We start from the raw sequence: 11,517 nt of genomic DNA on the forward strand, positions 1-11,517 counted from the left end.
GTGGGCGCCATCTTGTAAATATCAAGATCAAAACTATATGTTTTTTTAATGTTTAAGACGCAATATCGATGCGCGACTTAGACTAGATATTGTGGCATTAATTGTATGCTTTGCAATGCATTTTAGCATTTACAAGATGGTGCCCACGAATATTTCAAGTGAGCATGGTCCCTCATTGTGAAGAGCTCTAATTAGAGCGAAACACTGTGCCAGGGGTTGCTTTTACTCATTTCAGGTTGGCTTGAGTTGGTATTTTACCAATTTAAAGCTGTAATATTGTGCCTGGAGTGATAAATGGCTTTTGTTATTTTACAGCTCGGCAAGGACTGCACTGTACTAGTCCTATGCTTAAAAACTTTGCTGTTTAAATGGCAAAAGACTTTGAGGCATATTACCAACAACTAGCGATAATTATCGCTATGTTGGTTTAGCGGGAATATTTTTATCGCCGAGCTGTGGCGATTTTTATCGCTTAGGAACCTTGCTATCATCAAGGTTTATCTCCTAAGCGATAAAAATCGGCCGAAATGCATGAATATCGCTGAAAAGTCAGCGATAGTCATGCATTACCGAGCTAATGCTCTTAGCCATGTTATCCACCTACCATTGGATAACATGGCTAAGAACTGCTCAGGGGCAGGTGTTAGCTTTTTGGAGATATTCGCGCTTAGCGCGAATATCTCCAAAAGTTGGTAATAGGAGATAGCGATGTTAGCAACTGTTTCCAGTCACTAACATCTTGGCACGCCCACTTTGCATGTCATTAGTGATAAATATCCCTGACCTGCAAAGCGGGGCCCAAGATGGTCGCTATCTCCTACTAGCTGTCGCTAACTGGTGTTAGCGACAGCTAGGTAATAGGGAGATAATTTTATATCCGTTTTCTTGGCTTTTAAAGCCAAAAAAGCGGAGATAAACCCCTTTGATAATATGCCCCTTTGTCATTTTCTATCTCGCCGTGGATAGCACTGTGCTAATCCTATGCTTAAAAACTTTGATAGAAAAACAGACATTTGAGGTGAGCAGATCTAGAGTGTCGCTGGTGTTGAGAGTGCTCTAACAGGAGCTGCTTTCCACCTAAACTGAGACCTACCCAGAGTTCTCTCCTTCTTTTTTTGCATAGTTTATGCGTCACTCTATGCCTGAAAGGGTTTTGTTTTGACTTAATACTGGGTGCTCCCTTGTGTCTGGACAAAGCTATACCTCTCTGAAGAGCTCTAATTAGAGTGAAACACTGTGTCAGGGGTTGCTTTTACTCATTTCAGGTTGGCTTGAGTTGGTATTTTACCAATTCAAAGCAGTAATATTGTGCCTGGAGTGATAAATGGCTTTTGTAATTTTACAGCTCGGCAAGGACTGCACTCTACTAGTCCTATGCTTAAAGACTTTGCTGTTTAAATGGCAAAAGACTTTGTCATTTTCTATCTCGGCGTGGATAGCACTGTGCTAATCCTATGCTTAAAAACTTTGATAGAAAAACAGATATTTGAGGTGAGCTGAGTGTCGCTGGTGTTGAGAGTGCTCTAACAGGAGCTGCTTTCCACCTAAACTGAGACCTACCCAGAGTTCTTTCCTTTTTTGCATAATTTATGCGTCACTCTATGCCTGAAAGGGTTTTGTTTTGACTTAATACTGGGTGCTCCCTTGTGTCTGGACAAAGCTATACCTCTCTGAAGAGCTCTAATTAGAGCAAAACACTGTGTCAGGGGTTGCTTTTACTCATTTCAGGTTGGCTTGAGTTGGTATTTTACCAATTCAAAGCTGTAATATTGTGCCTGGAGTGATAAATGGCTTTTGTTATTTTACTGCTCGGCAAGGACTGCACTGTACTAGTCCTATGCTTAAAGACTTTGCTGTTTAAATGGCAAAAGACTTTATCATTTTCTATCTCGGCGTGGATAGCACTGTGCTTAACCCCTTCCGCGCTGATGACAAAGCCAGCTCGTCATGGGCGTTACCTGCGCTACGCGGATGACGAGCTGGCTTTGTCACAAACCGTGCGTTTTTTAAAAATCAGCACACAGCGGGAAAACCCGCTGGCGCGGTAGCGGTTAAAAACTTTGATAGAAAAACAGACATTTGAGGTGAGCAGATCTAGAGTGTCGCTGGTGTTGAGAGTGCTCCATACAGGAGCTGCTTTTCACCTAAGCTTGAGAACCACCCAGAGTTCTCTTCTTTTTGTGTGTGTGTGTGTGTGTGTGTGTATATATACATATATATATATATATATATATATATATATATATATATATATATATATATATATATATAACGAAAAATTCAGAAGAAGGGGAGCTGGGGATAATCAGATGCTGTGTATTTTGGTGGTAAGCGGTATAGAGCAGATAGAAACAAGAGTGAGAAAAGCCACACGTTCCATTGTGTTATCAAATACAAAATACTTATTTTTTTCAGCACTGCCAGTAGGGCCAGTATACATCAGCCATTCGAAAAGATAATGAATAGGCTGTGGTCCAGGAGCTGTACGAAAGAAACTGGAGGGAAATCATTCTATCGGAAGCATCGAACTCAGATAGGGAATCATGAGCAAGTGCCCCCCCCCCCCCCCCCCCAAAGCTCACTCCATTGTATGGTACACAGTAAGTCTTTGAAGCAGCTGCAGGTAGCTGACAGAGCCATCTGCCCCCTTTCTAACCAAAAACAGAAGCAAATAAACACCGACAGGAGGGATAAACAACCTTTATTGGGCCAGATGGTTGGCCGTTGATAGGATGCTATTGAGTGTTGTTACAGTTGACAATAATGAACAAACCGTTGCATGTGCGTGCGCGAGACGATTCATTTCACTCGCACAAAGACTTTGCACTTTATTTGAAAGAACAATAAGGGAGAAAGCACCCGGATGGAGCATGCACACTCAATGTAATTAATTCAGGCCCAAGGACGAAGCACCGGAGCTTGCATCTTCCACTTCTCTGGGCTGAGAGAGCAGAGACTGGCCAGCCCCGTCTACGCTGCCCCGCTCTTGTCAGACTGGGTTAAGATGTAGAGGCCGGCTTGTTTCAACACTGCTACAGTACTTCCTCCCATTTGTAGAACGACCTGTACATCTGTCACAGCGCAGCCAGTTCCTTCACTGGGACCTTTGCAGTCTTTTGTCCTCCGGCATCCGTCGAATTCGATGTCTGTGGAAAAAACAGAAAAGCATCAATTCGAGGGGAGAAAGAGATACAGACAGGGTCAGCAGTCAGAAAACCTAGGCATTGCACACGCATCAATTGGGACGGGATTATGCAGATTTAGGGACCCAAGCAGCAATCTCGGGCCCGCTTTGACTGCTTATACCTCGCTGCCACCTAACAACCTAGGCCTGAAAAGGGGGGTACTTTGCAGACCAGTGAGCCTGCAGTTCTATCTGGCTCCAGGTATATCAGGCACTACAGAAGTACTTGCCAGAAGTGCGGTTTCCTTTATTTCTCATCTCCCAATAATTTCCAGTGACTTCTGTAATGCTCCTGAGTGGAATAAATGCTTTGCAGTCATTTTTTAAAACCAGAAAATGGTAAGGTTACATATGACATCTCTCCCTGAATATTTGGTGAGTGTATCTATTTTCATTCCATGAAATAGAAGGACAGATTTACAAGCCCCCTGCGCCACCAGTAGGGCATTTTTGTGACGTACTGGTGGATCATGGGGCTCCTCCATATTTACAAGCAGAGGAAAAGCCACCCTGTGTGACTTTTCTTCTCCTTATAAATACGGCCACCTTAACAAAAAGCACTTTGTGTTGAAGGGGTGTTCCATGGGTGTTGCTGTGGGTGTTCCCAGGCAACACCCATGGAACAAGACACAACTCCAGATTTACGACAAATCGTAAATCTGGAGATGTGTCAGAATGCTACGCCACCCTAGAGGAGGTGTAGCGAAGCGCAACGAGCAAAAAGTTTTTAATTTCTCCTCGTTTTTTCCTCTTTGAATGCGTGCTGCATTCTACAGCATTCATTGAAAGAGGAAAATGCATGTAGTGATTGTTTTTTGTGCAGGAAGGTGCCCTTTCCTGCACAAAAACAATCTCCCCATGACGCAGGCATCCTTGCACCATGGTGCAAGGGTGCCTGCAGCGGCGCATGGCTGCAGTTTGTGTGCCAGCGCAGGGGGAAGCACGGACATGTGACATATTCTTGTAAATAAGTCGCATCCCTGTGCTTCGGAAGTGCCGCAGCGTGGCCCAGCCAAAAGGCTTGCGGTGACATGTAGCGGCACCTCATTGTAGATCTGCCCCTAAGTGATTCCTTCCTGATGTTGGCGTGAGTAACTATTGCTGTCTATAATTGGGAAAACAGAATTGTTGCTATAACTATTTGCATAAATAATTGGGGGAAGATTTACAAGAAAGTGACGCATCTGTACAGATGCGTCACTTTCCCTGTGCCATCCTTAGAAACCCTTGCGCCACCATAGATGCGCTGCATTTACAATACGGCGCACTATGGAGCCAGGAATGACAGATGCATAAAAAATTCGGACACATCTGTTGGTGTAAAAGTCACGCATTGCTAAAGTCGTGTCGCAAGTACGACGCAACTCCAGTAATGCGTGTTGAGGCCTATTCCCACTACACTGCCTCACTACTTACGCCTGCTTGAAGCAGGCGTAAGGTTTTGACGCAGTGGCGTCCTAGAAGTCGCGCAGTGAAATATTGTAGATTTCACTGAGTCACTTTTACGAGGCTTTCCTGCGTGGGAACGCCCACCCTGCAAACATTATACTTGACACAGGTATAATGTGACGCAGGACTTTCCAACGTGACGCATCTCCCTAGATGCGTCACGTTGTATATTGCTCGCATTGTTTGCGCTACTGTTGCGTCAAAAAAGTGATGCAACTGCAGCGTAGAAGTCACGCAAGGGGGCTTGTAAATCTGTCCCCCCCCATCCCCCTCCCGGTGTCTGTGGCTTGATCAGGCAGATGTTAAAGTGTTATGATTGATAAACGATGTCTGTGTCTCTTTTGGGAAACACTGCTTTGGGACAGCCAGCCTCGTAGGTGGATGGTTCGAAAGAAATGTTTCATTGCTGCAAGAAAGCTTAGATTGAGACAGAGCTTTTGGAACAACAGCCACTGGTGTTCAGACTTTACAAATCGTGTGCAGCCAATTTCTGCATAGACGGACACCTCTTCGCTTCCAGGTTTAACACGAATAAGCATCAGGCACTGTGCCAATTTGGAGTGAGAAGAAATTACTGAGTGGATGTTTGACCTCGATGCCTGATCTCTAAGATGGACAGGTCAGTCATTGGCAAGCAGCAAATAGGAGTACCTGCTGAGTTCAGTTTATAGTTCTCCTGCACGTCTATTTATCTGCATGATGATGGCTCATTGGACATCGAGTCCATAATTTGTCAGGCTACTTGAGATGCCTTGTCCAGCTGAAGGTCCACATATGGATAATAAATATGTATATATATATTTTTTTTCTAAAAAAAAATGCCCTGTTATTGAAGACGCACTCACAGTGGATATGTTCAGCTTGAACTTTATTTCACCAAAACCGGCATTTTTCTTCCCAAGTTATTCTTGCTGCCGGATGCGTTTCGAAGCTCTTGCTTCTTTTTCAAAGGCAATGCTGGCAGTTCACAAATGCTTGACACACCTTCTCCTCTCATCTGCATTTAAATAGATAATCTAACTGTGGCAAAAATCACGGAACCCACTGGAGGGTAAGCATTGTTGGGCACATACTTCAAATCCCAGCATGCAGTGTAAAGCACCAAATACTGGAGAGACCCACCGGAGGGTCATTATCTATTTAAATGCAGATGAGAGGAAAAGGTGTGTCAAGCATTTGTGGAAACATTGACATACAAAACAATAACACAAACCACGTGCGCTCGCCCCCAGTACATCAACCTACATATCACACAAGACATCCACTTAAACAACACAAATGTTTTAGTTTTGTCACTGCTGAAGGTACTTTCTAATTCGCAATGAGTGAGATATGGTCTAATTTTCCTTTTACATTTTTCTGCATTTTCTCGTAGGCCAGGCTTTCTTATTTTTTTTTATTATACTCTATATGCTGACCTGTATTTGACACTTTGTAAAGCAGATTGTTGTTACCTCGATCGCGCTCTGTGTGCAGAGTAACAGCGGCAATTGCTGAATGCAGTGCTTAATTTTGACCTTGGTTTCCGGTGCTAAGCACCGGCATTTAATTATCAACACGGGCACTTATAACAGTCTGCCACATGGTGAGGCTATCTGTCTAGTTTAGAGATGAGCGTTACAACACTTCCTTACTTATTTGATATCCATTTAAAATGGCTTATACCTGACACAAAAGCCATTCTTATAACGTGCGGGGACCGGAAATAGAATTGTTACATTTGTAGGGGTGTGATGGTTAGTGATTGTCAGTAGCAGTGCTGATAGGAGCAATGGGTGTTGCAAGCTGTAGTGATCTCCTGGTCAGGGCCTTGGCACATCTCCTTATGTTGTTTTTTTGTATTTTTTACAAATTAAGCACTGGTTGAAATAAATGTTACAATACCTGTACGTGCGCATTCATCCATTTTATCCTTGCAGGGTTCTTGTTTGCATGATTTCGGATCAGCTGTGCAGTTTCTACCAATATAACACGTTAAAGCAGCAGCTACAGGAATGAAAAGAGTAGATATTTCTCAAACACTGTTGAATCATTTTACCATGTGATAAAAGTCAAAACAATGGCACTGAAACGGCAAATGTATTTAAAATGAGCACATATGATCTGATCCTTCTTTTAGCACCTAACTAAGGAGGTTGGAGGTAAAAAGGCAACTGGTTCACAAAAAATTCATAAATTACGATTGCAGCTTTCAAAATAAATGAAATTGTAAAAAAGATGAAAACATGCAACATTAACATGCAAGACAATGGTTTTCCATGATGCCTAATCACCGAAAAATGGTAAACATAATTTGTGGGCTTAAATAACCGTTATCAGTGGTATCACAGAGAGTGAGAGTATTCGCCAATGCTAAGAGAATTTGTCAAGGTTTTCCCACCAAGGGCGTTATTTCAAAAATCAGATATTTTTTTTTCTGAGAGATTTACAGGGAAAAATAGATGTTCCATCCACTACAGAGATTATCGGGGCTAGCGATGTACAGAGTGAACAGCATTTGAATATTCTATACAGAAAAGGGAACAGTGCGAAGTTTTAAGTTGCCTTTCCAAGTGCACTTTGCAAAGCCCCTTAACGAATTCTCTTACCTCCATTAAGGATCACAAAGCCGATTAGCAGCAGCATAGACTTCATGGTGGATATTGCTAGTGTCCCTGCTTTGCACAACCCTCAACTGCAAAGATTCTCTGCTGGTGTGAGGTGCACAATCTTGGGAAGGTGTTTGTGCCGAGGCAGGCAGATATGCTTCGTTATATGAAGTGAGAATTCACTAATGTTTGCCTCTGGCAGTAGTGCCTGCGTTTGTTTACTTGTTAAAGTTCCAAAATTTGAAGAACTTATTAAAGATGTTCTGGGAAAACGTCGTGACGTTAAAGAACTTTGGCACCATTCATAAAAAAAAGACTTAGCAATTAACAGGTGAATTTTTTTTTCTTAAACGTGCTAGATCTGAAATGTTGATTGTTAGACCTGGCCCTTTTGACGGGTTTATCCCCAAACATTTTGCCTCTTATTTTTCGGACCCTTATTTTGTTGGCTGTACGATTCTGGGCACTTCACCACTGCTGATGAGTGCTAAAGTGAATATGCTCTCTATATAAATTGTGACAATGATTGGTTATCCATGATTGCAATATTTGATTTACTGGTAAGTCACTAGTAAAGTGCACAATGTGTGTCAGGGCCGGTAAATCAAATGCTACTGGTGGACTTGCAGCACTGGTTGTGCCACCCACATGAGTAACCCTGTAAATATGTCTCAGACCAACCACTGTAGGGTCTGCGCACGCAGTTGTAAACTGACACGTAAGACACCCCTAAGGTAGGCCCATGGTACCCCCATGGGCAGTGTGCAGTGTATGTGAAAGGTAGGACATGTCCTGATAGTGAAAATCGTAAAGTGCAGACAAGTGCAAGTAAAACTATATCAGAGGATACCAAAAGTTACCTTTATTCACGGTTCCCCTAGATAAGATTAAAAGATCAAAAAAGGGGATATATAGGGGGAATCAATATCCCCATTACCCAACTGTGGTAAAGGAGGGTGGGATCGGGAGGAAGGCAAGGCCCTAAAAGTGCTACAGTCCCTACCAAAGGCAGCCATGATACAAGCAATCAGAATTGACATAGGAACAATAGCATGGAATATCCAGGTCCAAATGTCCCTGGCAAGATTTTGGAAACGCAAATCCCAAGGGGGGGCGCAGAAGGCATCATATTGGTGCAGTGAGGAAATCCGGCATAGCAGCCTTATATGGGCAATAGAAGCAAGAAGGAACATTAAGGAGATTACTGGGAGTCTAAATGTGAGAGTAAACCAGAATCCTTTAGACGTTGCCTTTTCAAAGAGTTTACTTAGAGCACAAGGCATGGAGCAATCAAGGAACCAGGACCTAGAATACTTAAGAAAGAAAGTGTCGGTCCAATGCATGGTAAAAGCGTTGGAAAAAGACGCATGGTATCATTATTTAGAAACCTTGCCTAACCATGGACTTAGATATGAAATCTTGAAATCACGAATTGGCATCAACCCATGGTTAACGGAGGGAAGATTAAAAGCAGAAATGTTATACCCCGATGGGCTATGCAAATGCGGGCTGAGGAAAAAGTGCGAAATCCATACTAATATCTATACTACTATAATAAAGGAAGAACTTTCAGCCTTTGAGGCGGGTAAACTCGGGAACCACAGCGCCAATCCACACACCCGATACACCGTAGGAATAGTCAGGGTGTGTAGATGGTTATAGGTTATTGGCTTCATAATATGCCCTTGTGAATCCCCATAGAAGCCCAGGTTCTGATGTTAACCTGGGCTTCTATGGCAATTCACAAGGGTCTATTATCAAGCCCATTATCGCCGCTTTAGCAGCAGTTTCCTGCTGATAAAAGCAGCGATAATGTATCGCCCTTTCTTGATAATATGGCCCTAAGTTTCTTAAAGAAGGCGAATCTCTGAAAGATAAGACGTCACGGTGGGCGTGTGCGGAGGACGGCCGGGGGCCGTCCGAACCACGCCCACATCGTAAAACACCCGCACCGCGGCGGAATTTTCGCCGCGGTCAAGGGGTTAAAGTAGAATTGTACCTAAATATCCAGTAGAACAATGTGAGTCATGGAGCCCAGAAAACAAAATAACACCAGTGTATTGGTCTGCCTAATAGTCCATTAGGGTGACAAATTTGAGAATAAGAGACATTCACTGGGACGTTATCGCCTCTGATTGATTAATCCTGTTGCTAGCCCACACCATCCTCAAAACAAGCATTCTGTCAGACTGGAGAAGAAGAAGTGCAAACAATTGGGACAAAATAGACAACAAGCTATCGCCATTCATGCACCCAGGATCTGGGATGAAAAACCTGTATATATCAGCAATGCCATAACACAAGAGCTAAATATACACCTCATTAAATAACTCTGTCTACATCACAGCAAAGTAATAGTTTTCCACCACGCTCAGACCCTTCACTCCCCTTGGAGAAAAGTCCTAGAACAAATTTAACAAATGCACCAGTTGCTGTGTTAAACACAGATTCTGCATATTGTACCTCATTTCCAAGTTGACAGCTTGGAAGACGAGATTATTATCCTGTGAATACCTCACAATGGAGAAATGGTATTTATGCAGGTTGTAGTAAACATATTACCCTAGTCCACTTGTAGTTAGGACCAAATGGGCCAGGCTTACCCATATTCTACTTGCTTTCCATCCACTTTCAAAAGTAAGGTTCAGCAGGTTTACAACCTGTGATAAACCTGTGACGTTGCCAGGACTATAATAGAACTCCCAATACGCACTGTGATTCGAACTTAACCTTGAACTTGAGGTCAATATGCTAGTCAGCGATCGAGAAATGCCTTTGCAGAATGTCTGGTGTTAAGGAGTCTATTACATTCTAACACGTATTAGTTGTGTCAATACACTGGAACAATGCACATTTACGTTTTAATTAGGCCACAGAAAGTGTGCCCTTACACAAATGCACATATTTTGACATGTCCATATACGGTTGGAAGGTCCTAGCCATTGTGCCCTCAATAGTGCGAGATTTTTCCTAGCAGGGTCTCAATATGAAATATGTATTGAATTTTTCACTCCCATAACAGTTTGTAAATTACTTATAATGAGAAGAGATAATCATCTGCAGGCACCAAAATTAAACAATGCAAGACTACAATTTTCCTTACCAGCTTATGACACTCTGAGGTATGAAATAATGTCAGACTCTATTAGGGGAGCCACAGCGAAGATAAGGGACACTAGGCCCCAACCTTGGTGGTTGGATATGTTTACCTTTGGTTTTCTGGGTTACTTCCTAACTAGGCCAGGCATAAACTTTCCTCACATGTCTCTCAGGTAGAGCAGTGCAAAATTAAAATAATTCATTACCCTGTTTTTGGTGTAGCGCCACCTCCACTCACAAAAAATACAAAGTATTGCACACACGATGGAGAAAGGATTCTCACAAAAAAGCGACTTTTTGGGATTCAGTCCTCTCAGAATAACGTGTAATATACTAACTAACATGTTTTGTCTTATTAATATTACACCACACAACATTTCTAGTATCTAGGGGAAGCTTTTCTATGTGCTTTTTCTAATCGTAATTCGCTTGCATTAAATTGGCCGCTGCAACGTGGGATTTTCCATTGCGCATGCGTCTGTCACACTCACTTGACATGACGTATTTCTCTGCTTGGAGGGAAACTATTGCTTCTGCGCACTAGAGCTAAGATGGTTGCTCTGTGTCCTAACGTGCAAGAAGCTTGCATCGCTGCTTTTGCTAAGCTATTCGTTGTGCCTAATACCTAATGCTACAGTTAAAATAAAAAAAATGGGAATAGTGTACAGATAAGTGGTATACAGAACATTCAGTTATTCATTGATCTAAAACTGTTTCTTTTCTATTTTACATGTATTGCATTTTTGAGCCTGAGATGTGTCCGTAACTCCATTTTGAAAACCCACACCGTACATGCGCACAAGAGTCCAAGAAACCTTGACTCATGACATTGAATGGTAGCCAAGTCTTGGCTTGCTAGAAGATGCGCCTGGGAACCTGACCTCTCAACCCTATAAGAGGAAGCTGAACTGTAAAAATGTTAATACATTGTATTTATTATTGATACATTCACTGCCGGGTGGAATAAAAGTGCATGGAAAAATAAATTGATGGGAGGGAACGTTAATTTAAATACTGAATAGAAGTTACCTCATATTAATATGGTGTGATGACCTCTCCTCGTCTTTTTGTCCAATCAAATTTGGGAATTCACTCATTTGCAACATTGGGGGGTGGTACACTGCCCTGGAAAATTGTATAACTAGGGTAGGCTTAGCTGGTTAGATTGTCCGACTTGTCCGAATAGCTGACCTGTCA

At 42.5% G+C, this 11,517-nt stretch overlaps 1 protein-coding gene across 1 annotated transcript; it reads right to left on the reverse strand.

The window, feature by feature from the left end:
• Nucleotides 1–2,684: 2,684 nt before the first annotated feature.
• On the reverse strand, nucleotides 2,685–7,376 carry LOC144824427 (uncharacterized). The gene is made up of 3 exons (XM_078683533.1): nucleotides 7,222–7,376; nucleotides 6,518–6,619; nucleotides 2,685–3,146 (listed from the first exon to the last, which is right to left on the reverse strand). Exons 1-3 carry the CDS (start codon nucleotides 7,265–7,267, stop codon nucleotides 2,971–2,973), a joined length of 324 nt encoding a protein of 107 aa, XP_078539659.1. The 5' UTR covers nucleotides 7,268–7,376; the 3' UTR covers nucleotides 2,685–2,970.
• Between the last annotated feature and the right edge of the window lie 4,141 nt (nucleotides 7,377–11,517).

This window comes from Lissotriton helveticus, chromosome 3_1 (assembly GCF_964261635.1).
Source record: "Lissotriton helveticus chromosome 3_1, aLisHel1.1, whole genome shotgun sequence".
Lineage (NCBI taxonomy): Eukaryota > Metazoa > Chordata > Amphibia > Caudata > Salamandridae > Lissotriton > Lissotriton helveticus.

What these genes read in the sequence shown, in the direction of transcription:
- LOC144824427 (XM_078683533.1), bottom strand. Translation starts at nt 7,267, where the DNA reads ATGAAGTCTATGCTGCTGCTAATCGGCTTTGTGATCCTTAATGGAG. An exon ending in CTTTGTGATCCTTAATGGAG is followed by an intron (nt 6,620 to 7,221) that starts GTAAGAGAATTC and finishes TCATTCCTGTAG; the next exon opens with CTGCTGCTTTAACGTGTTAT. An exon ending in GGATGAATGCGCACGTACAG is followed by an intron (nt 3,147 to 6,517) that starts GTATTGTAACAT and finishes TTTTTTCCACAG; the next exon opens with ACATCGAATTCGACGGATGC.